The sequence below is a fragment of the Curcuma longa genome, chromosome 12 (assembly GCF_044706935.1).
Source record: "Curcuma longa cultivar G26 ecotype Majalengka, Jawa Barat chromosome 12, ITB_CL_G26_1.1, whole genome shotgun sequence".
Classification (NCBI taxonomy): domain Eukaryota; kingdom Viridiplantae; phylum Streptophyta; class Magnoliopsida; order Zingiberales; family Zingiberaceae; genus Curcuma; species Curcuma longa.
The window spans coordinates 9,281,326-9,308,718 of record NC_133872.1 but is presented as its reverse complement, the minus strand read 5'-3'; the positions used below and the strand labels follow the sequence as shown (position 1 = coordinate 9,308,718).

Below are 27,393 nucleotides of genomic sequence, written 5' to 3'. Positions count from 1 at the left end.
GTCACCTTTAAATGCTTCAAAAATAGATTCAGTAGTTAAAGTTGCAGCTAATGGAACAACTCCTCCAGTCATCAATTTAGCGAAACATGCGACATCAGGCCAACAGCCTAGTAATTCAGCAGCAGACTACAAGATAAACAGAGAGTGTCAAAACAATTTTAAAATCTATACGTTGGTATTCCACTTTGCTTTACCTCTCTTCCAAGTCGCCAAAACCCTGTGAATACTTCATCAAATATAACAGGAATTTTACGTGACTGGCATTCTTTAACAAGGATCCGCTGAAAAGTGGATCGACCATGTGCATCCCACCAGCACCTTGTATAACTGCAAAAAATGCAATGTTTATAGTCACGCCATAGCTTTCAATTAGTGATGACAAGAAAGGTATTCACAACGAATTGAAAAAAAAAAAACATAATTTGCACTTCCACAATGGGATCATGAGTATCTAACTGAAAGAAAACACAAAGCTGGTTCATGATAGTTGCAATACAGCAAATGATCACTACGAATTTCTTTGTCACATGCTAAGTGAGCTCTCCCCAGCAGCATGTCTTAGTGAACAGAGATGGCCATCATACAAGCACAATAGAAAGTGTCACAATATGCATGTGCCTCAGAAATATGATTCAAAAATAAACTGTGAAAAAAGTTTAATAAGATACATCTCGTAAAGACCAAAATGCAAGTAGTAAAATGTACAGGAAAACAGAAATTCAGATGCAGATCTCCAACCCTTGCAGTATGTGCCAGAGAAACACCTAGAGACCACCTAATGATTCAACTCAACGTCTCTGTCACAGGATGATCAAGAGACCAATGTAAGTATCAAGGCATCGGCAGAAATGTTGGTAGGAGAACCTCTAACATGAAACCAAAGTATAAAAGTTGATAAATAATAAATGTATCAAATATACAATCATCCAAACACTATGATCTTTCAAATCTACACAATCTCAATAAGCATGCAGTATAAGCATGCAGCACACAACATAATAATTTCATCACTTATAATTTATAATCATAATTTACTTATAAGACTAATGTTTAGTTATAATTTATACTGAATTTAATTTAATACCAAATAAATTAGAATTATAAAATTGAAGCATGGCACATCCTAAGTCTCAACACTGACGATGTGGAGGCTAATGCCCAAATTGGCAATGGTGGCCTCTGGGTCAGCGACAAATTGCAACTAAAACCACATAGATACTCACTTGAGTCCTTTGATCTCATTTAATTGATTCCTAAGTAAGCTAACAAGACAAACCTTTTCCAATCGAAACAACTCTAATGTGTGGCTTACAAAGCATGAATTACACTAGATGAATTACACTAGAGTCAAGACACTTTCCTCCGTTTATTTGACATAAAGTAAAGGAAAGGACGGATTCTAAATCCGTACATGGATCAATTTTGCCTTTTTTTCATCCACTTGAACCTGGATGGAACACATTTTCTTTCCTCCCCTTCCAAACCAACTTTTCTTTGCAATATATTGCAAGCCCAATAGCCAACTTGTCACAAGCTCGTTGCCGCGAGCTAGTGGCCACTAGTTGTTCACAAGCTCATGGCCATGAACAAGCTGCAAGGTTCTGGGCTAGCTAGCACAACCTCATGGCTGCGGACTAGCTATGAGTTTGCAAGGTTATAGAAGTTCTCCTCCTCTTCTCCTTTCCTATAAATTCCCCTCTTTTCCTTTCTTTTCCACAATGAAATTTTGAACCCTAGGAATTCCCCTCTTTTTTCCTAAAGATCATCTATCCCTCCTCTATCCATCCTCTGGGGCAAAGAGAGCAAACAACTATAAGGTATATTTACAAACCCCCCCCCCCCCCCCCCCCCCCCCCCCCCCACAGTACTGTCAACATCATTGCGACACAGTAGCTTTCTTGTGTTGCCAAATGTTGTGTTTTGGTTATCAGACATAATAGTAAATTTCCAGTTATGCCTAATTGCATGGTTCAAATTTTCAATTCATGGTATGTACCTTACAACCATAAACACACTTTTGAGGTAAACCTTGATTGGATCCTTGTCCTTATGGCCATTAAGAGTCACCAAAAATGATCGTCCATTTTAGGCATGATCCGGCGAGAGTGACATGTAGCGACGGGGGGAAGGAAAAAACCTGGGTAAAACACGTGGCAATAACGTGGAACAAGGATAAAGAGATCCCGATCTCTTGAGGTCGGGGGAAAGGTAAGAAAGACCAACCCCCCTAAGAGGAGAGCCCATTCCTCAGTACCATACCTAAGAACTCTCTAACCTTCCTCCGAAATGCCCTGACATCGGTTTCAAGGCCCTCGCCCCAAGCAAACTGACAACCTGACAAAACGCTGACCTCATCAAGAGGTCGGCATGTACCTTGGTATCCGAGATGAGCTCTTCGTAGCATATATTTATAGATTACAATCCCTCACAATAATAGAGTACACACTTTATTGACCGACCTCATTATCAGGTCCGATCCCTTCCTCATCTCCCTCTACGAAGCTCGATCTTTTGAATTAATCCCTGGACGACCTCACTAAGAGGTCGGTACAAGGTTAAAAATGTAAACCGAGCTCTTCTGGACCTCGGTGCACACAACCCAATTCCTCACGATCTCCGTAGCCCCACGCTGACTTCATATAAACCTCCTCAGAAGGTTACCACAGGCCACAACACTTAGAACAATGGTGAATAAACCTCGTCCTCTCACAACGAGCTTAGAAGCATCGGTATCACATACCGACCTCATGACTTGGTCCCGGTATCACATACCGACCTCATGACTTGGTCCCAGTATCACATACCGACCTCACGACTTGATCCCGACATCACAAGCCGACCTCAGGACCTGGTCCCGGCATCACAGGCCGACCTCATAACCTGGCCCCGACATCGTAAGCCGAGTTCATGACCTGGTCCAGGCTCCATTTCCCTCAGCTATGGCGTACATAAAGAGCTCGGGGCACACCTAGCTCAGCTCATCGAGTCGCCTAAACTTATTGTATACTTGCACATCCCGGCCACATACATATCAGCTTTCATCAACCTCACGTCATTGGACAGATGGCAACAGATCGTCACGCAGACCTTTTCGTCAAGTTTAGCAACTTATCTTCATGGGTTAGGATATAGATCAAGTCCTTCCACTTGGTCCCTCGCGATCTCAGCCGCCCAGAGTAGATAACCTACGTTGCTAAACCATCAGATGTTCGGAACTTGTCACAAAATCGATCCGACGATCTCGCTTTCACAACCAATAGCAAGCAAAGAGATCCGAGGATGCCGCTCCCGCCACCTCTATATAAACCTCGTAGGTATAACAATAAACCAGCTTGAATTCTCTCTACAGACTCTCCTACTTCACTTTTCTCTCTTCCTGACTTGAGCGTTGGAGTGGCCACGCCGGGATCCCCCGGCACCTCGCTAACTCTGTGCGTTCAGTGCTCATCTCTGCAAGCCCTCATCTTCGACGTGGAACTACCGGTTGACGCGGCATTACCCTGTCTGGTGGCGTGGCTATCATCGGCCAGGAGCCGGAACAAGGCACATGTTTTTCATCTCAATTATTGCACTCTCGACCAATTACACTATGACGTGGTTTGATGTTTGATTACAAATTTAAGTCAATTCAAATTGATGATCCTATCTTGGAGTTACAATTTGATCTTTATTTAGGCAATGCTAAGCTCATTGTATACACTTAAAAGGATGAAATTAAAGCAATTTGAAGCTTCTATCTACGTGAAAGTATCAAACTTGAAGTCGGCCCAAACACCAATGTAAATTGTATTTGGGGTTTATAGGTAGATTATTATAAGCATAGTGATAAGCATCTAGGTTGAGTTAGCATTATCTAATATCACAACCTAAAGACTTCCAGTTCCAACCCTATATACGAGATAGCCTCCCTGCATGACAATATGCATCACTACATCATAAGCACAAGTAATACCTCTAAGGATGCACCAATCTATAACAACATGAATACTTAATAATTTATTTAATAATATAGAAAAATATAACACAATATCCAACTCAAAATGACTCTCCTAGACTCATGATAATTGACAAAACTGGACTCATGCTACAAATGGAAAGAATATACCAAAGTACTTAAATACCAAAATGCATACAACCCCTGTAATAAAAATAAAATTGCTGAATGGACTCTAATAGCAACCATCTCTAATACTATCTTTAAGTATCTTTGAGCAAGATTATCCTATAATATTATACAAACCTCAAAGATCGCCTTGAATCTGTGAATCTGGAAGGCAGAGGAATAGATAGAGTGAGCACATAAGTGCAAAGTAGAGTAAGAAAAGAAGTGTATGAACTAAAATTTATAGTTTTTTTTTTCATGTTTCTTAGCATCATTGTATCATTACTCCTTCCTCGTTATTTTTCTTCATTTTTCTTCTTTCATCCCTTTTTAATTAGTTTCATCCATGGTTAAAAATTTTGAGTCGTATCGAAGTTTCGGACTATGATCGAAACGATACGGTTTCAGTATCATATAGTACCATGCTGTTATGGTTTTGGTATTTTTTAATATAAAATTTATTAATAAAAATAAAAAATTTAATTTAAATATTTCTGTTAAAAAGAATATGGAAAACTTGTTTTATTACAAGGGATAACCCCCTTATTTATACATGAATATAACGACTTATTCTAGGAGAATTATTCTAAAAGAATAAACGGATTATTTATCCTAAATATTCTAACACTCCCCCTCAAGCTGGAGAATATAAATCATATGTACCCAGCTTGTTACATATGTAGTCAATTCGAGGACCTCTCAGTGACTTGGTGAATATATCTGCTAGTTGATCCTGTGAGTTAACAAAACTAGTAGATATTTCACCAGATATGACTTTCTCTCTGACAAAGTGACAGTCGACTTCAATATGTTTTGTCCTCTCATGAAAAACTGGATTCGAAGCAATATGCATGGCGGCTTGGTTGTCACATATAAGTGACATTTGTGTAACCTCTCCAAATCTTAGCTCTTGAAGTAACTGTTTGAGCCATATAAGCTCTTGACTGGCTATGGCCATAGCTCGATATTCTGCCTCTGCACTGGATCTTGCCACAACATTCTGCTTTTTGCTTTTCCAAGAAACAAGGTTATCTCCGACAAATATACAATAACCAGAAGTAGATTTCCTATCAATGGGAGATCCTGCCCAATCTGCATCAGAATACCCTACGACTCGAGTATGTCCTTTGTCTTCGTACAGAAGACCCTTTCCTGGAGTGCTTTTGATATATCGAATAATGCGAGTCACAGCATCCCAATGTTCCTTGCATGGAGAGTTGAGAAACTGACTTACTACACTTACTGCAAATGAGATATCCGGACGAGTAACAGTAAGATAGCTTAGTCTCCCAACTAATCGCCTGTATCGTTCAGGATCTGGAAGAGGCTCCCCCTGATTTGGCATGAGCTTGATATTAGGATCCATTGGAGTGTCAACTGCCTTTGAGTTTAACATGCCTGTTTCTTCTAGAATATCCAATGCATACTTCCTTTGGGATATGATAATCCCATCTTTGGACTGTGCTACTTCTATCCCCAAAAAATATTTGAGTTTGCCGAGATCTTTTGTCTGAAAATGTTTGAAAAGATGCTGCTTTACCTGTGAAATCCCGAGATGATCACTACCTGTGATAACAATATCATCAACATAAACTACCAAGTAGATGCAACCAGCAGATGAGTGGCGATAAAAGACAGAATGGTCAGCCTCACTCCGAGTCATGCCAAACTGTTGAATTACAGTACTAAATCTACCGAACCATGCTCTGGGAGACTGCTTGAGGCCATATAAAGATTTCCGCAGGCGACATACAAGACCAGAAGACTCCCCCTGAGCAACAAAACACGGAGGTTGCTCCATGTAGACTTCTTCGAGCAGGTCACCATGTAAGAAAGCATTTTTGATATCCAACTGATAAAGAGGCCAATGTCGGATAGCAGCAATGGACAGGAATAGACGTACAGAGGACAGCTTGGCAACAGGAGAAAAAGTGTCCCCATAATCCAATCCGAAGATCTGAGTATATCCTTTAGCAACGAGGCGAGCTTTAAGCCGGTCAACCTTTCCGTCTGGACCAACCTTCACCGTATATACCCATCGACAACCGACAACTGACTTCCCTGGTGGTAGAGGAACGAGGTCCCAAGTCCCACTGCTTTGTAAGGCACATATTTCATCGAGCATAGCCTGTTTCCATCCTGGATGGGCAAAGGCATCATCTGCAGTCTTCGGAAGAGAAACAGACGACAAGGAGGAAAGACAAGAAAAATAGGAAGGAGAAATACGATGATAACTCAAAGAAATATAATGAGGAGAAGGATTACGAGTGGAACGCATACCTTTTCGAAGTGCAATGGGAACATCAGACTCAGGAGATGGGACCGGAGGACAAGGCGAAAGACTTGGCTCCAAAGATGAGTTCATGGCAGCGTCAGTGGTGGGCGGCGGCAAGGCAGGACGAGGACGACGCTGATAAATCTGCAATGGAGGAGATGTCTCTGGAGGTGACAAAGACTCCTCCGGAGGATAAAAGATAGCCAATGGTGCAGGCATAGAAGGAGAAACCTCAGATGGAGATCCATTGGGCCCAAAAAATGGGACCGAATCAAAGAACGTGACATCAGCAGAGATGAAGTACCGATGGAGAGTAGGGGAATAACATTTGTACCCTTTTTTAGACCGTGGATACCCAAGGAAGACACATTTATGAGACCGGGGAGAGAGTTTATCCATGCCAGGATCGAGAGCATGAGCAAAACATATAGAACCAAAGACCTTAGGTGGTAAAGGATGAAGAGACTGATGAGGATAAAGAACATGATGAGGTATTTGACCTTGTAAAGTGGAGGAAGGCATGCGATTGATGAGATAGCATGCGGTAAGGACAGCATCACCCCAAAATTGAAGAGGAACATGAGAATGGAGAAGAAGAGTTCGGGTGGTTTCAAGAAGATGGCGATTCTTGCGTTCGGCAACTCCATTCTGTTGAGGGGTATGAGGACAGGACGTCCGATGCAACACACCATGAGACGCCATGAAGGTCTGAAACGGAGTAGATAGATACTCACGTGCATTATCACTCTGCAAGGTTCGAAGAGAAATACCAAATTGATTTTTAATTTCATAGAAAAAAGATTGAAAAAGAGAAAACAACTCCGAACGATCTTTCATTAGATATAACCAGGTGCAACGGGAAAAATCGTCTATAAAGGTAACAAAATATCGTGACCCCAATGTAGAAGAGACACGACTCGGACCCCAAACATCGGAATGAACCAAAGCAAAAGGTGACGTAGCCCGACTCACAGTGCGAGGAGAAAAAGAACTACGGACATGCTTTCCTAATTGACATGACTCACAGGATAGAGATTTTAAGTGGGAAAGACTAGGATGTAATAGTTTCAACTTATCAAGACCAGGATGTCCCAACTGAGCATGAATCAGAAGGGGAGATGCTGCCGCCGAACCAACAAGAGAGGATTGTTGAAGCCGATATAGGCCATGAGACTCATATCCGAAGCCAATCATCTTCCCCGTACTCCGGTCCTGTAAGGAAACAGAAGATTTTGTAAACGAGATGACACAATCAAGAGACTGAGTAAGCTGACTAATTGATAATAAATTAAAGGGAGCACCGGGAACATAAAGAACATTATGAATAGAAAGAGATGGAGAAGGATGAACAGTACCGACACCCTGAGACTGAATTTGAGAACCATTTGCCATGGTGACAAAGGGTAAATAACCAGAAGTAGAGAGAGAAGAAAAAAGTAATCTATTACCAGTGATATGATCGGTGGCCCCGGAATCAAGAACCCAAGAACTCGAAGAGCGAGATAAGCCAGCAAAGGAATTACCAGTGAGTGCAACGGCAACAGGGGAATCAGAAGTTTTTCGATCCTCATACCATTTCAGAAAGTCGTCATAGGAAGGCGGTGGGGTCAGATATGGTGGTTCTTTGCCACCCTTACGAGGTGACATAATCAATCTTCTTTCCATCAGCACATGCTTTCGGAAAGGTACTACTGTTGTTGTTGAGCACTCTTACGGCTGCCGGCGGCGACGAGATGCGACTGGAGGTTCGGAGGACGCAAGCAAGTAGCGAGAAGAGAGGAGAACTCTTCGGTGTGGAGCAGCGAAGCGAGCGCACGCGCGTTCCACACGTGGCGGCGGCGAACAGAAAGAAGGCGGCGAGACAAAACCGCATGTAGGGAACGCGATAGGGAGGGCCGCCGATTGATTGGTTCGGCGGCGAGACAGAAGAGAAGACGCCGCGATTCTGAGGAAGGAGAGGAAAACTCCTTTGCACGCGGCGGCGCGGAGAGAGAAAAAAGAGGGAAGGGGATCGTGGCTTGGTTTGACGGATAAACCTAAACCTAAGCCAACCCTCGCTCTGATACCATGTTAAAAAGAATATAGAAAACTTATTTTATTACAAGGGATAACCCCCTTATTTATACATGAATATAACAACTTATTCTAGGAGAATTACTAGAAGAATTATTCTAACGGATTATTTATCCTAAATATTCTACTTATGAGTGCAAAGTCGAAGCACGCTCATATTATTCATCTATATGTGATTGGTTTAGCATAATTAATTATGTTATTTGATCACTTATGGTTCTCATGATAGTCCAAGTTTCTTTAGAGGGACTAGCCAAGATTTCCTTACGTTTCTGTTAAATGTCAAGTTCTATCTTGGTAATTTAATCAATAAATTTCTGTAGAGTATCAACAAATAGATAAATGACTAAAACATAAAAAAGGCAAGCAAATATAGAGACATTATCAAGCAATCTAAATATGAGTTTGCAACTAATTTCATTCTCGTAAAGACATAATTATTTTCATGGAATAATTTTTTATCAAATCATGCACAAGGTAAACTTTTAGAAACAAACAGGAACATCCACCTGATCGGTCAAAGGATCTAAGTCACTCCAAAACCTACGATTATCAGAGAGGAAAGCGTTGGCAACTAGGGGTGATGACAACAGATAAGAGTCCTTCGGTTGAGGTTCACTTTGCTAAAAAATATTTAGGCATAAAGCAGAGGCAGTGGAGTCATAAGGCTATTGCCACAGCACCTAGACCAACGACAGCATGCAACAGGATGATGTGCAACAGTGGCAGCGACAACGTGCAGTGACGACGGTAGTAGCATGCAGTGACGGTGATGACAATCGTGGCTTGCAACGATAGTGGCAGTGACATGAGACAATGGTGGCAACGTGCAGTGACGATGGCGGTGTGCAACGATGACTTGCGACAACATGCAGTGCCGATAGCGGCGACAACAAAACATGTGTACAGCAACAACATGCGATGTGCGATAATGACAGTGTGCAACGAAGGCGATGACAGCATGCAGTGACAACAGCAGCATACGACGATGGTGGTAATAGCGTGCGGCGACAACAGCATGCGATCGCGGCATGCGATGGCGACATGTGCAATAGCGGCATGAAGGAAGAAGGAATAATATAATATCTAGAAAGTTTATTCGTAGATTCATTTGGCTTCGCAATGTATTTAAATCAAGTTTCTAATTTGTTTACTCTCAATATTAAGAACTAATATTTTGGATCATCGTTCAAGACGTAGACTAACACAATGCTAAGTCTTAGCATGTCATAGATTGATTTAGGAGGCTTAGAAATGTCACTTTGGGTGTTCATGTGTTTTGGTCAACCAATAGTTTTTTGTTAGTTGACAATATCTGAAACCTAACCCATGTTTTTCAAGTACATGCTAGGTTTAGATGACTAAAAATATGTAGTTGAAAACCAAGGCTTACCTTCTATTGAAATATTAGTCAAACAAACATAAATTAGACTCCTAGAAACCGAATGACCAAACTGGACTCAATAAAAACCTCAATACTGAAATTTTGGGTAACTCATTGTTTTTGGAAATCAAGGTTTACCTCCAATCAAAATGTTGGGCAACTGAAAAAATATGTTGACTTCAGTTTTGGAGGTTGGAGAACCAAAATTTTATAATGTTGCTCACCCAAGTCATCACTTCAGGCAACCAAACATTTCTTTGGGCGACTAACATCTGAACATAAGTTTTCCTAATCAGTTTACAACAGGAGTCCTAATCAGCTTTGGTCAACCAAATATTTATGGTTAGGCAACCAAAATGCGATAGTAAGTCTCTGTTGAAATCAGACTTGAAACCATTTTAGGTGACTTTTCCCATTAAAATTTTGAATTTTCTATCTACAGAAAGACACCCATTTATACCTCATACATACCATTCGTGATCCAACAACATGGAACAATCCTAATCATTTCCAAGATTAAAAGCTTCAGATGTCTCCCATTAGGTAACTCTAATCATATCCTTGTACAGATTTCTATTTTGTTCTCCAGGACGTATTTGATCTTATTATCATTCAGTAGTCAGTACTCATTTACTTATTTCATATATTGAGTTGACTTCTACAGATTGCCTAGAAGTTTTTGGTTGTGCTGAGCAAACCTAGGCATTGCTCCAGATAGTTGATTCGTTGAGGTTTTATCATTATGAGGTCCCATCCTCAGCCTGCTAAGGTTTACTCCATTGCCTCGGTTTAAAAAAGTGGTTTAGTGGTTCTTGGATTGCTGCACAGAAAGCAACATGGTTGTGGACGTACAAACTTGGAGTTTCCAAACATATTAAACTCACTGTGTTAGTATCACTTTGATATTGTTCACATATGCACATACTTCTAACATTTTTATTGAGTTTTATATTTACAAGAAAAATACAGCACCATCTACTCATGACCCACCCCCACCCCCCTTCTCAGACCGGTGTCATTCAATCCTCCATTTTTGATAAACCATAAGCCTCAATTTGAACCCCACAGACCAGATACACACCAAGGGAGATGGATCCTACTGCATTGGCGCATCAGTTTAGAGAAGAACAGGAATATTTTACTATCAAAATGTAGAACAATATCACAATCCAACTTCTCCACAACCCTACCATGATACCTAACTTAACTCAACCCATCCATCAGCCATCAGGATAAACACCAATAAGGGAAAAGCGTTTGATGATGTAGGGAGATCAAGACGGTTGCTTGCACAAGGAGAAGAACAATTCTCATTGTCCCTATAGGCTTCCATGAAGTCACAACACCTCTTGAATGCTTCCATTGCAAAGCAAAAGATGGGGGCAACAATCGTCAGAAACTAAAATGGCATTGAGAAATCGTTGGCATTGTGCTTACATAAAGAGGAAACAAAGGGGGCGTCGACATGTGAAGGAAAGAAGCAACTCATGCATATGGGGAGAAGAACTGTGTAACTTTAATGATAACCTCAGTACCAGTTAAATTAATCTACTCTGGTTCTGCTAAGCTAGACATTTATGCAAAGTTTAATTAAGCCTAGTTCAAATCCAATTAGAAAGCAAATTGCGGTCAAACATTGATTCCTCTAAAAACATAATTCTAAAAGGCAACCTAGGCCTCGCCTATGCAATTTCGCTAAGGAGTTGCTTCGCCAAGTAGCTAGGTAGTCCTGTCACAAAAAATGGTTTGGCACACTGCCAAAGTAGCCAAATGGTTAGGTGGTTCATGCCAATCTAAAGAAAAAAAAACAATGTTTTAATAAGTCGTTGGCCTATTTAATGTTAGTTATTAATATTTGATTATTAGCATAACACTAATTATAAACAATTAGTTGTGCTTTCTTGTAATTTAGATTTATCACTATGAATGGTTGAATTTTATGTTTTGTTGTCATTTTTATTTCCTTGGTTACAATGTGCAATATGAAATATTTCATTATTTTATGTAGTTAGCATTTATTTATTTATCATTATAAACTTTGTTTTGATTAATTAAGAATATAATTGTTATGTAAGTATAATGGTTTAAAATTTTGTTCCATGTCGAGCAAAATAGGAGAAATTTACCATTCCACATGTCACCCAGCACCGACAACACCGGTGCTAAGAAGGGGGCCTTTGCGGATCACAAGGACGCACAGCGACCTTCACTGGTCACATCCCAGCGGAGATACGAAGGCGGCGATGACCTCCGCAGGTCGCATCCCGGTAAGGCTACGGCGAAGTCCGCGGGTTACGGCGAGACCCCGCGATGTCCGCAGATCGCAGCGAGACCCCGCGATGTCCGCGGATCGCGGCGAGACCCCGCAATGTCTGCGAGTCGCGGCGAGACCTCCATGACCCCAGGCCGTCACGACCTCCACGGATCGCAGCAAGAACACGCACAAGATGCAAGCACAAAAATTTAACTTAGGAAAATTAATAATAAAACTTATGTTAATAATTTCAATCAACTCTCAGCTATAAACAAACTTAATTAAATCCTAATAAAATTATCCATTAACTTAATATATTTTATTTATTTTAATTCTAAAAATGTATAATAAAATTTTTATTTATTTATCAATCTCATTTTTCTTTTTTATTTTAAAAAAATATTTTATTTTTATTTTATTTTTTTAATATTTTAATTAAATTTTTATTTTTAATTAATATAAGTCATATCGGCATGGCACGATACGATATCGAAATCGTATTATTCAGGTCATAAATTGAAACTCTGATACCGATCAAGATTTTAAAATATGATAAATATCAACTATCAATATTAATCATCTTTAATTTAATTTTCTTCTCTTTTCCATCCTCATATTACTTTAGTATTCTTAATTTAAGTTACTTCTTTTTTCTATTTTAATATTATTTTAATGTTGACCGCCTAAGCGCTAAGTAGTGTGCTAACTCCCTACCACCTGGAACTGCCTTTTAATACCTTGGATCTTAATTAGCCAAGTATAACATTCTTGTTTTCAAAATTTGACATGATTTTCAAAAAATACCTATAAACATAATTTCCATTATTTGAGGAATCAAAAGGAATAATAAAGTGTACACGGACCTACTTTCCATGAGTGCATTAGTGAAAGTTTGAAGTGGAATCTAGTCAAACATGCTACACCCTAGTAACAGATACTTTCTAATTTGCACATATTATCAAGGTCTATGAGTAGCTTCTATATGGAGACAACTTAAATTAGGAGCTCAAAAATTTAAGAAAAAAAACACAAATGTTCTATTAAAAAATCAAATAGCTACCATGCACAACTAGTTTATAATTAGTGTTATGCTTGCAAAGAATGAAAAATCACCTGATGAGACAATATGACATATCTTAGTGTGTTCCAAGCAGAATATTCTCTTTTTTTATCTTTGATCAGAGAATATGTTTCACATAGGCACAAAAGCTCAAGTCCTAAACAAACACATCAATATTGGTACCGTGTTAAAGTACCGAACACCCTCATTATTCTTGGCAATTGCTTTTCTCACTTTACACCAAGAATTATTTGTTTAAAATTTGGGATCAGCAAATATCTAAGACTGAAGGATATGCTACAAAAGATGATTAAAAATCATCTTCCACAACCGAGTTCTGCTAAAAAACAGAATACGTTTACCATGAATTAATATATAGCCAATCCATAAGAATTGGTTGTCTCATCAAGAAATAAAATTTTGATACCTGAGGCAATGCCTTTTATTAATTAGGGTGCACATAATTCCAAACTTCAGATAGCACTACATGACTAGCACTTATGTGGTAAATGTAAGTGCTTTAAAAATAATTAAGAGAATAAACAGTGGAAATGAGAACATATCAGATGTTTGAAGATGCATTAACCAAATTTAAGAAGAAACTGAGACTATATCAAAATTTTCCGAAGGCTATAAAAATGATAAATGATATCCAACTTAGCCTTGTAACAGCTTTAACTAGTACAATCTGAATACCAGATCTAATTTGATTGTCTGACCAGCAGATATAATTTGTTTGTAAGCATCAACCAGTGTTGTGCCGACTATTTTGGGTGGCTTAATAAATCTTACCCCTGTATTAAGCTCTATGCAAGGCTACAAAAAGCATAGAAGGTTCGAATAAAAAGTACACTTGCCTGGCTCAATGATTAGTGATCCAATCTGTGAGGAGTGGTTAGATGCAGCAAAAGAAGACACTTGTTCTGATATATAATTGGAGTAAATATGAGCAATAGATGAAGAATCCCGGCTCGGGCAAAGCAATTCAGTACACGAGTAAAATCCTGTAAGAGGTGAATGATAACTATGTAATAAAGATCAAATGATTCTAAAAAGTAGCAATGTGTCCAGGAACCAAATTCTCTTACTCGTGGCTTCCAGCTTCACATGGACTGATTTTAGGCAATCAGGTAGAGAAAGATGCCAGTTTCCTTTGGTAATAAAGCACTCAGGAGGATCCAAAAAAAGACCTCTTCCTGAATACCTGAAAGAAAAGAGAGGGGAAGCAGTGTAACAGTCAAGAGTATGAAGATTAACATACCAAATCCTTTTCAATTCAATATCTGTTGCAGAAAAACATTGTTTAAACTCTGAATTTGAGAGTTCCAAATACATATTGCTGGTTTATTATAAGATTAATTTCTGAAGGTTTTCATATATTCTAAATCTTTGAGCCAAATATCACTCAACAAAAAAAACACTAGAGGATTTAATATAGAATGGTGCTATCTAAACATGGAAAGATTTGCTTTTTTTTAGACACCATTACAGTTGTTTTGTTACATAACTAAAACAATTTGTGCAAGAAGTGACTATTGTTCTGCCTATATAATGATGTTACCTTGACAAAATTTGTACAGCTAACATAAACCAGACCAAGAATACTCCTATTACCACTATGGTATCTCTTAATAAATATTTAGACATGCTAGAAGAGTCCTTCAATCTCCTGTCAAACAAGTAATTCCATCATAGCAACAGAGTAAACATGGCTATAAAATGATACCATGGCTGCTGAATAAAACTTGTATATGATGATGGAGCTTGAGCTTCCATGGCACCCAAGGTGTCCCCATGATAAGATCCAGTCAGAGCTAGGACCTGGATGAAGACGTTATTATGGACAAAATTTAGCTGCTTTTAATAATAGAAAACTTCTGAAGACTATCAGAGATAAGACAAGTTTTTTTTTGTCGTGCATTGGTGAGTTTGAGAGATTCACAATGCCAGGATGATATTATAATATTGTTAATCTACTAACCAGCATGCAGCTGATACTAACAGCAATAAGCATGATAGCAAAAGCCGAATCATTCAGAGTAGGACTGAGTATTCGGTTAAAACCGAACCAAACCGAATTTTTTGAACAAACTGAACCAACCGAATTTTCAAATAAAAACCGAACAAACCGAACCAATAAAACATCGGTTAATTCGATTTTTAACTGAATTAACCGAATAATCAAAATTTTCAAATATTATAAAAAAATTATCAATTAATTAGGGATTTATAAGTTTACTTATTTAGAAATTTATAAATTATTTTTTTTATTTTGATTAATTCGGTTTATTCGGTTTAACCGAATAAAAAATTTTAAAACCAAAATCGAACCGAATTAACCGATTTTTTTAGAAAAAATAACCAAATTTTCGAAATAACCGAACCGAATTTTTAAATTCGGTCGGTTTATTCGGTTTAACCGAATTTTTGCTCACCCCTAAATCAAAGTATCACCATATTCATTTGTCTGGCTAAGATGGTAGAGTAGATCTGGCTTCCACTGATGTCATTGAAAAATCAATAACCACTTTTATACATTTTTCCTCATAAATATATACATATAGGCATCAATATAAGTTGTACTTCAGGCCTAGTTATCCCTTTATATTGCAGAGGCATGTTAATATTAATAATAATAGAGCAGGAAAATTAAAGAACTGTTTTCATAGGCATACCAGCTCAAAGGATGTCAACTGAATTATGCTAATCAACATAGTATCTACATAAAATGCTTAATTATCATTACATGAACATAATCTTCTCCAACTAGAATGCTAAGAGAGAGAGAGAGTGTGTGTGTGTGTGTGTGACAGAGAGAGAGAGACTACAGCGTAGTTTCTAATAGAAACTGCAATTCTGTCCTGAATTAACTTTAAGCAGTACTGGTTCAAACAAAATTATATCAGAATTCTAACAGATTATTTTTCAAACAGAATAATCCCTTAATGAACATTTCCTGTATAAGAAAATTTCTCTTCATGAGAACAACTGGTTCAAATAAAATAAGATGAGAATTCTAATGGATTATTTTTCAGAAAGAATAATTCCTTAATGGGCACTTCAAATAAGAAGATATGATTAAGGTATAAAGAGTAGCTCAATGCATAAAGTTGCCGCTAGTGCGGAATCTTGAGAAGGATCGGACCACATTGAATTTATTGTACGCAGTCTTACCTTGCAATTGTAAGAGGTTGTTTCTGCAACTCGAACCCATGACCTCAAGGTCACATGCATATGATTAAGGTATACAATACAAAAACTTCAATTCACTTGTTTATCTTTGATACAAGGAGTGCAGCTAACTACCAAAGTAATAATTTCTTACAGCTAACAAAATTATGAAACTCTAAGAACAATAATGCATTGTGACAAAACAACAGTACATACCATAAAATTTCACATCAAATTTTTTTTTTGAATAATATCAACTACATATTATCCATCACTATTCCCTTCCTAAGAAAAAGCATTCATCATTAATAAGATTACCAAGAATGAAATGAACAAGGAGAATGGACACAAAACTGGGAAATCTACCTTGAGGTCTACACATCCTTCTTGTGAACTAATCTTGTGAAAATCTGCATTGATGCAATGGTCAAACATGTATTTGCGAAAAGCCATCTTCAGAGCAATTTCAACTGCTGTAGATCCATTGTCAGAAAAGTAAGTTCGAGATGCCCATCCTGTAAAATAAAAGACAAATGAAAAGTGTGAATTATATCGTTCTTGAACATCCATGCTTTCAATAATCAATTTGTTTGGCAACTTAGGAAACTAAGAAGTAATATCAAACCTTTTCCAACCCCATCAAGTAAAAGCTCAGCACATTGCAATGCAGGTTCATACACATTCTCAGGAAACATTACATGCCCATACCTTGCAGCAGAATATCCAATGTCTTTGGCAAGCTCAATCTGAAACCACCTAGGCAACAAAAAATGCTTATCCAAAGGAAACACGCGTTACAGTACTTTTATGACTAGGAGATTTGAAATTCAATGAACTGATCAGTGGGTGTCCATCAGTAAAATGGACTATTAGAATTAAAGCAATTAGATAATAATTCTGTATATTATCCAAATATTCATGTTTTTTATGTTGGAGCTTCACAATTTTCTCAGGTGGCTAAGATTTTGACAATCTAAATTTTGGGGGTACAAAATAGCAACAAGCTATCAGTGGTATCGAGATTGAAAGTTTCATCCCGAGCCAGGGTTTGAATCTTTGGTTGGAATGTATCAATAACAGTGCCATTTTACCAGTGCCAAGCCAGGGTTTCAGTTTTCAATTAGAACAAATCACTAACCGTGTCATTTTACCAGTGTCACCAATTGCCACAAATGAGGAAGGTTCAACTAGGAAGGAGTAGGGCAGAAGGCAAAGAAGGAGAAGCAGGAAAGAGAGAAGAGTAGGGATCTGAAAAGGTGAAGAAGAGGGAGGGTGACCATGGCAAGAGGCTTAGATATTCAAATCCATCAGTAATCTTTCTTCCTAGCTATCTGCCATGCCTCAGAAGCTTTCTGCCCAAGTCTCCATCTGCAACAGAAGCTTTCTACCCTAGCCTCCTCTCTTCTGTATCGCAGCTCACAAAGCTCTAGAAGAATCCTCACCTTCTCCCTCACCCTCATCTGCCCAAGCCTGCATTGGGTGAATCAAGTTGTTCTGCATGTTAATCTGCAGATGAAACAATAAGTTTTGTCTGTGTGGATCGACATGAAATGAGATTGAAAATGTTGGGTGCGATATCAGGGTAAAAAAATACATGCACAACAATTTTGCAAGGTCATATTTGAATGGATTATTTTTTAATTTCTCCAGCTGTGAGTAGAACCAACAACTAAAAACACATTTCACATGGGAAAAGGAACATGATAACTTTCTTTGCTTACATAACTAGGACAGATAGAGGAAGAAAGAGGGAAAAGAATGTTTATTTGAGTCCTAATTTTTAATTTTCTTGCTTGTGACTTCAAGCTGCAGTGGAAATTTTCGTTATCTCATTTTAATCGTGTTATAAGCAGATTATTTCATTGATACCAGTATAAACTATATGAAATTGCATAAAACTAATTAAAAAATTTTAATATAAATTATTTTACTAATTAAATATTTTTAAGAAACAATTTTTATGGTCTAAGATTAATTAAATTCTATGAAGAATTAACTTATATGTTATAAAAAGTTAAAATTTTTAAACATTATTTTACAACTGGTTAATTCATGTCCATGGTGTGTGCTTTTGAATTTCCTCACTATTAATTGTGTTTGGGTTGAATCCCACCATTATCTAAATGAATGCATGTGAATGCTAAATCAGGAATGATAATCCTTCCTAACCTTATTTCTACATGGCAGAACTCCTTTAGCAGTGCATGAACTTAATTCAATTGATCCAGTAGACATAGAAGACCAGTGTTGTAGAATCTCCAAAAATTAGAATAGATCACTGAGTAGTAATAAAATGCTTCTTTAATAAGGCTTATGTTAGACATGACTGGTGTCAATCAAAGGTTTCATTTCAGGGAGGTGTTAATTAAACTTTCCCGAAGATGAATGGATTCCATCATAAACCTTGCCATATTGGTCATACATAACCTGATGGGATAGAGCTTCAGTAAGAAAAGTTGTTATTGTGGTGATCAATAATTCTCCAAAACAAGCATATTAATCTTTCTTTTTTGACTATTTTAGTGAACAGAGAAAACTCACAGCAACTTATATACTTGAGGTGCACCAAAGAGCCCATGAGGTGTTAGATTTTTCCTCCTTCCCTTCATTATTCATAGTTGACATAATTTTAACCAAAATTGAGTGTTTTATCCCAAAGAGAAGAGCATTAATCCCACAATACATAACTACAATTTCAATTAGCTGATAGCTCTAACAACCAAAACCAAATGCTAACATTCTTTCTCGAGCTAGAGTATTAATATTACCTTATCCAGCCTGTTATGTAGATTAGGAAAAAACTCTAAAAAGACAAAAAATGACTAAGACACACTGACATAAAAAAACATGATACTAGTCTAGAGACATGAAGATGCAAGGGGATTTTTGGATTTTTTTTTATATATTAGGAATATGCAAGGGGGTGAAAAGTTTTTTTTAAATCTAGAGTTTTTGATGTATAAGAAATCCTCATACTCATTAATTTTCTCAAACACTTTTGCTTCATTGATTCTTGTTCCCATACCTGCATCCCAAATTTGAACCTCTTTCTATCACGTACACATGTTCGATACTCATACTTGCTTGTGTCCGAGTAATGTAGACTAAAACATCCAATGTCGAAGTAAACTTAAAACACATATAACTAACAACTCCAATAAATCAATAACTCTAATAATAGAGTTAATTTGGAAGTAAGAGTCAGTTTGGAGTCCATATTCTACTCTAAAACAAGTATCTACAAGTGATGTCCACCCATAGGTAGATGACCATATGAGGGATTTGACAACTTTTTTCTTTCAAATAAGTGATTGATCAACTCCCATGGGGAGTGAAGTAATTTATCTATATTTTATATACTTATCCATGTTTAGCCTCCTTAATGTTTACTATCTATATTTTAACTACTTAGGTGTAACACCTTTACCTATAATTTGTTATCAGATTCCAAATAATTGTACATAACCCAAATCTCAGTTTCATGATGGAATCTTGATACATGTCTTTGTTATATTTTCCTGAACATTGTTCAGGTTCATGCACGTATCGTCAGCGAGGGTAAATGCTCAAGGGACAATGACAGAAAGAACTCCAACATAAATAAAGAAGGAAGAGAACGATCTCTGAGGTAAGAGGAAAAGAAATGTCAGCTTTCCAAGCTAAGAAGGAAGGGGAAAACCTTTTCCAGGATAGCAGAAAGACCTTATCCAAGATAAGAGGAAGAACAATAGAGCTTCAAACCAAGAGAAAAGATGAAGACCTTACTTTCAAGGTAACAAGAAAATTAAATGCCTTAGTCCCTGAGCTAAGAAGAAGAGGAAGAATATCCTTGGTAAGCAAAAGACCTTCTGAGGTAAGACAATTCCACAAGTAAAACCTATCGAGATGAGAGCACTTAGAAAGCACATTCTTGATCCCTAAGTTTTAAAATTTTATATCTGAGGGCATTGAAGCTACCTGCGTTGGCAATTCCAAGCACCATTTTGTTTTGCAGGACAAGAATTTTTTACTCCAACCCCAATAACTCTGATATTAATCATCTCCATGTAACACAAACTAAAAGGCAAAAGCTCAAACCACCAGACAGAACATCATGAATAGTATCGTAGAATTTATAGTTTAATTTTATAAGTTGCAGTGTTATTCTTGGGCAAAAATCAAAAGGGCACCCCTTATTTTTGTTATTGTCAAAAGAGTGCCCTTTGAAAAAAAAAAAATCAAAAAAACAAAGTTACATCAAAATATCCTTTTCGAAAAGAGCGCCCCAAAAAATACCCTTTATTCTAGCATTGTTATAGTAGCCTTGGCCAAACCTGTTATAATGTAAAGCGCTATTATATCAAAATATCCTTTTTCAACTTGATCAAAATTGCTCCAATTTAGTCAAAATCACTCCAACTTGGTCAAATTCACTTCAATAATATTATAGCACTTTTGGCTAAAGCTGCAATTTTGGTCAAATTGCTTTATGTTGTAACAATCTACTACACGTTATAGTAGTTTTGAACAAAGCCACCAAAATAACGCTAGAATAAGAGTATTTTCAGAATGAAAATATAATGGGATAGGGATGTTGTTTTCAAACTGGGGCGCAGTTTTGATTTTAATGAAAATAATGGGCACCCTTTTGATTTTTGCCCATTATTCTTTCATCCATAGTAGATTTAGTTCTAAACAAATACATAGGAGACATATTGTATAGCCACTAAAAGTTTTCAGCAATTTAGTTTTGACATTCGGTGAAATAATTATCTATATTAAAACCACGAATAATCTAAAGATATTATATATTTATCAGTGAACATTACTTAAACATCTTCTAAAGCCATCTAAAAAGTCGATAATTTATTAAATTATGTACTTGATTTTTATTAATATTTAAATCACACATTATAATTTCATATTTATTAAATCATGTATTTTTTTCAAAAATATATCTTCTTCTGTACATGCACTTATCCGATCCACTTGAACCATCAAAGTATATTTAAAATTTTAAAAATGGATCACGTTTTATAGGATTCTAGGATTCTAAAAGTATTATTTTTCTCTTATGAAAAAAATTAAAATTTTATCTATATTCTGCTTGTTCTAAGCTAAGAATATCTGAATTACAGAATCAGCTTCATGCACTAACTGACCTCAGAGATATAAATAGAAATAAAAACATAATAAAATTTGAAGCTTTTCCAAAACAAATGAACAAAATTTGGAATTATTTCAGATGTTTAACTCAAAAGGAGTCTTAAATAATCGATAAAATCATAATTAAGAAGCAGTTTCAAGTTCAAGGAACATGATTACTTCATTGCCTTTCTGCATGTAACTAAATCATGAAAAGAGTATAATAGGCCAGAAAAATATTAGTTGGTCAACTTTGATGGTGTTGCATTAGGAGCAAGAAAGTGTTGTTGTATTACTGACTTGCAAATTAGAATCAGGCCCTTGAGTCCACCAGCTTGCACATGCATCAAACTGTGGAATGATCATTTCTTGATCATTCCAAACCTAAACAAGCAACAGAGAAAAGTGAAACATCGATCATAAATCATGCATCATTTAGATGTTTGAAACAAGAAGTATTAGTCTATCATGACAGAGAAGTAGACAGACCTTGTGTATAGCAAAATTCTCTCCACAGCGTGAGTCAATGACAGTAATAGTCTCTTCAGGAACCAGTTTGTGTTGTGTGAATGGCCACCAGAAAAGGTTGCCTGCCTTTCTTGGCATATCATGCAATCTTTGAATTCTTCTTGAATGAGCAGACACCAAGACTTCCTGAAGGGAACTGAAAACCTTTCCAGATTCATAAAACCAATCCAGCAAGTCGTTTATTGGATCTTGAGGAATTGGTGGCAGTATAAGAACAGGTAGCCTTCATCAAGATAGAAGGGCATGTTACATTGATCTATAAAATATAGGTGCAGGAATATAAGTGAACAAAGAACAACAAAAAAGATTCTACATATGTGGTAATCATATGCAGAAAGCATTTGATATTAGAGAAGTTTGATACTAGTTCATCCTTATATGTTAATTTCTAATTCATGAGCGAATGTCCATGTTAATTTCCTATAATAGAGTATATCCTGTTAATAAAAATAGCATTTAAAGAGTTGACTTCTTGCATCCCTAGAGGTAGAATAATCCAGGATTCATGCAGAAGAATTACTGAGTTATGAATTGACATTGCCAGTCAAAACAAAAATTTTAACATAGATTTATCCAACCCTTTTAGATTTGTGATACAGACTGATGGTTAGGATTATTGTTACTCCGAAGCTTGATGAATTGAATTTTCCTTTTCTAAATTTTTTTTGTTTTCAATATTCTGTTTCCAGAAAGAAAATTTTGAAAATTGAAAGAAAAGTTTAAAACACACATTTGTCATCAACTTTCATTTTGACAATTTTACACAAAAAATGATTGATATTTCCAATATATGAGAAAAAAATATGAAAAATGTTGGGAAATTAAAAAAAAACAAAAATGAAAACAGAAGAGACTGGAACGTTCCATAATGAAACAAAGTCTAAAAGTTCACTACAACAATTATGTATAGCATATTATTACCTGTTTCGTAGGTATGACTGCAGGCGCACTTCATTAGAAAAGCCATGATCCTCCAAAATAATAGCTGCAACATCATATCCTCTAAGGGTCAGACACTCATATGCAGCTATAGTTCCAGAAATTCCACCCAAACGACCATCTCCAACCAAAATGGAAGGAAATCTGAAAGGCCTGGTCCACATTCCAGGTATAAGAAAAAAATGAGCTTAATCATCATGAAAGTGTTAGAACTATAATAAATTATTTGCAAGAAGCAACATCAACACAGTCACTCCAAAATTATAGCACAAACTATGTCATATGGCAACTGATGACCAAATTCATATAGGGTTCAAAGAATGTTCAAGGGAGGGTTATACAGAATTAGTTTTAACTATCAGCAGCATTGCTCTCTGCAAGAAAACAGGACTTTTAAGTTCAAAATAGAAAACGACGACAACTTCCTGTTTTCCATTTTGCCAAATTATTGCTTCCTTGAGGTAGGAGCACAGTTTCTAAATCACATATTTAGCAACCTTTTAGCAGATAAAATGCTACCATTGATAGCACCAAGTCACCCTGAAAATTCCAACATTAGATACCAATGCAAATTGGAACCTACTCAATATAATACCATTTCTTCACTTTTACTTTACAAACAAATCTATTCCAGTAGACGAGAACATTGGTCATTGAACATTTCTTTAAACATATTGCTAAAGGTATTGGATTTATTAGAAACTAAGTGTAATCCATTAAGTCCCACATAAATAAGTCTAGATTTAGGGTTACAATTAGAAGTCGATATGTACCCATGATGTAATGGTTATCTCAATATAATGCAATACAATCTTCTTCTATTCCCAAATTTTATATGGTACTAAAGTCCCCTCTCTAAATTTAAAGTTCCAATAAATATTCCCTCTAGTTGCCTCCTCCTCATCCACCTATTCGCCTCTCTTCTTCAAATTTCTTTTCTCCTCAATAGCTCTTCCACAATCTACATGCATCCCTAACTGTTGTGATCCAACGGCCACCAATGCCTCCACGACTCAACCACTGCTATCAGCAGCGTAAAAGGTCAACAGCAGCACAAGTGAAACAAAGGACCAGTTTTCCATTGATGACCAACTCAAGTTTTCAATCAAGGAGCATTAAGGTTACATGGGACACTACTATCAAGAACTTAATTTGCAAGGCTTTATTTAATAACTAGATGGTTTCAACGATGATTGCTATCAAGTGGAGTAAAAGATCAACAATAGTGCAAGTGAAATGTAGTGTTGAAGCTTAAATGATGCTAATTTTTCTAGTGATTCTCTCACACGAAATAGCAACGTACTTGGGGTTCAAGGACAAGTGGCAGATTTCGAGTATCTTTGATGAGCATGCCTTCTCCGACAAAGAAATCCCCAAAACTCCGATTATCTCGAGCATTAATGCAAGCTTTAACTATACCCCTACCCTTGGTAAAGTAGCGAGCACCTTGCAATTTCGCCCAAGAGACTCATGCCCACCCACCAACTAGACACTGGGGTGAAAACACTTTCCTCCATCACTATCATATCTCTGTCATATTTCATCTAGGCCACTTCAAGCACTACAATCATTATTGCTCATGCAACCTCCACTTTGGATCGTTGCTCCTTCATTGTTGGTCATGCATGTCACTGAGATAATTGCATGTGGCTTTATATGAGCCAAGAATAACCCTATGTCTTTCTTCTCTTCTCTAATTTGTTGGTTCTCCCTTTCCAACTCCCAATTTATATGTGTGAAAGACTCTCAATGTTGGTGAATTTGATTGTCTCTTTGTTTTTAGCAATGTAAACTCCTCCTCGCTCATCTTCTTTAAGTTGCATCGCAAAAGGAAGTTCTCAGAGACAATCTTCTTTAAATTCCTCCTCGTGCTTTAGCACTCAAACCCATTCTACCTTAACCTCCACAAGCTACTTCCAACACCTTTAGACATTGTATTCACTCCGTTTTCTTCCTTTTTTTCCCCTGCTATGCATCGAAGACCAAAATAAAGAAATTGTCATGTTCTCATTTTCTACATCCAACAAAGGATCAAGCTATGTTACTCATCTCCAATGAAGATCTAAATAGAGAGAATGTCTTCTTCTCATTTTGCCATGTCAATTAAAGGTTTGAGCCTTGCTATCCATCCTCTAAAGACTGTTGAGTTATTTCATATCTCTCAGTTTATTATGTGTTACTATATGCACCACTTCATGGAGAAAGCTGACTTGGGAGATCAATTTCTAAGATTTCTCTTCATCCTTTCCTTTGTACCTGTTTCTCCCTTTGTTGATTTGTTGAATTGAGTCAAACATATTGTTGGTTGTATGCTAATCCAAACTTTAAGAGAGATCATCTACATGGTCCACTAACACCATAAATTTTGTTTCACTTGCATGCGAGTAGTATGTTCTTCGTTTCATTATTGTCATGTCTAGCTAATTTTTACTTACAAGAGTTTCTCTAGTTTATATAAAAATTGGACTTAGATACTATTTATGTTCCAACTTGAGAATGAGTGTTGAAGGTAGTGGACTTATTAGGTATTAGGTGTAGTAGACATTAGCATTTCTAAATTTAGGATTTATGACGAATCTATAAATATATCTCATAATAATGAAATACAATATTCTCCTATTTACAATTCTAAACATATTGTTCTTTTCATGTGGATACTTTACCAACCGTACTAGGATATAGCAGGAATAATAGCGTACCTATATAAATCACATTGAAGAGTTCCAGAAGGTCCAGGGCTTGCAACACCTCCAGCTGTCTCAATCACTCGCCAAACTCTCTCCCTACTGCCATCACCTCCCCCTTGCAGTGAAAGCCTCAAACACTTTCCCAGTAGCTTTCTCAACGAAGAGTCTTCAACCAGCATGCCCTCTCTCTGTACAGCTAGATGCGGAGAAATGGCCTCCTTCCATCCAAACAACGTCTTGCAAACCAACCTAAAATCTCCCTCTTCTATTTCTTCTTTCCCAATGCGCGTCTCCTCGTACGCACAGAGATCTCCTGATCCTGCAGCATCACCTCCCTCGGTCTCCTCCCGCTTCTCAAGCCTACCTCCGAGCAACTCCGCAGCAGCAGCGTTCGAAGCGTTCAAAACGTGGTCAGATACGAGAAGGCCAGTTGGGAAGTTGCCGTGAAGTCTGCGGAAGAGGGCGGAGACCTTCCGGCTGACGAATCGGGAGTCGGAGTCGACGGGGAAGCCGGTTTGGACGGGCTTCAGATAGAGAAATGAGGAAGGACCATGGGATGATTGGGAAAGGACGGAGGCCGCAAGGCCGGCGGAGACGAGGGTTTTCCCCACGCCGGTGTTGGAACCCCAGACGGCATAAGTAGGGTTCATCAGGTCGATCCCGACTTCAGGAGAGACGGATCCGTAGAGTCGGGGAAGGAAAAGGGGAAAGGGCCGTCGGAGGAGGCGGCCACGGGGGCGGAGAAGGAGCGCCATTGGCGTAGACGGCGGCGGAGAGTGAGGGCGTCACTGGATGGGCACTGCCAGTGCCTGCTGGTCTTCCGATTAAACTCCTCTGCAGGCACTTCCCCTCTGTTTCAGATTTAATTATATTTGTTTGAACTACTGAATTCTTACTTCTTCTATCTTCGTCTTAAATGAAATATATCACCTCCAACGGTTTCACACGGTCTATTTTCACACTATCTACTTTTTATATTTTCAAAGTAAAATATATCACCTCAACAATTTCACACAATCTACTTCTTATATCTTCGTGATAGAACTGTGATGTGATGTAGAGACTATGAGTTGGGTAATCACCCACGATAACTCCTTAAATTTGGCAAAAAATTAATCAATGCTCTCCAATTTTGTTATTTTTTTAAAGAAGGTTCTTTCCAATTATGAAAAATCTTAATACTCACTAAATCATTTGTCATGCCGCATACTCTAGCAAAAGATAGACTACACCATCCCAGTGACTCCACACAATCGGTTCTACGATCATCTGTCATTTCAATAGTCCTACATGATCGGTCTATGACCATTTGTGAAGAGCTAAATTAGGAAATTACAGTTGGCCACTATCAAGAGAGCATTATCTCGACTTCGTTGAGATTCGACTCTTATCCATTACAATAAATATATTTCATAGTAATCAACTCAATTATGTCCGAGGGCATCTGTCATGCCACATACGAGTTAGATTGATCGCAAGGTTAATTTCACTCTCCACACATGAACTATAACAATGTCAAAGCAAATATATATATATATATATATATATATATAAATAAAAATTAACTGGATTGACTATGTACATATCTTTAAAGTAACATTCTCAATAATTAACTAAGAGATCAAAAGAAAAAAAAAGTGAATACAAAATGCAAAGTGGAGATAAGAAAGACATACATGACAATACAATCAAAAAGAATAATAACACAATTTGTATGTTATATTTTCATATCATTCATATTTTATTCTCTTGTTAATTGTTTTCATCAATTCTTCTTAAAATCTCATTTTTTCCAA

At 37.3% G+C, this 27,393-nt stretch overlaps 1 protein-coding gene across 1 annotated transcript; it reads right to left on the bottom strand.

Annotated features, from left to right (window-relative positions):
• Positions 1-26,374, bottom strand: LOC141843642 (bifunctional dethiobiotin synthetase/7,8-diamino-pelargonic acid aminotransferase, mitochondrial). The gene is made up of 11 exons (XM_074731694.1): positions 25,610-26,374; positions 22,893-23,063; positions 21,933-22,194; positions 21,744-21,827; positions 16,945-17,065; positions 16,686-16,834; positions 14,875-14,969; positions 14,237-14,352; positions 14,006-14,152; positions 195-327; positions 1-126 (listed from the first exon to the last, which is right to left on the bottom strand). Exons 1-11 carry the CDS (start codon positions 26,350-26,352, stop codon positions 108-110), a joined length of 2,040 nt encoding a protein of 679 aa, XP_074587795.1. The 5' UTR covers positions 26,353-26,374; the 3' UTR covers positions 1-107.
• Positions 26,375-27,393: the final 1,019 nt, after the last annotated feature.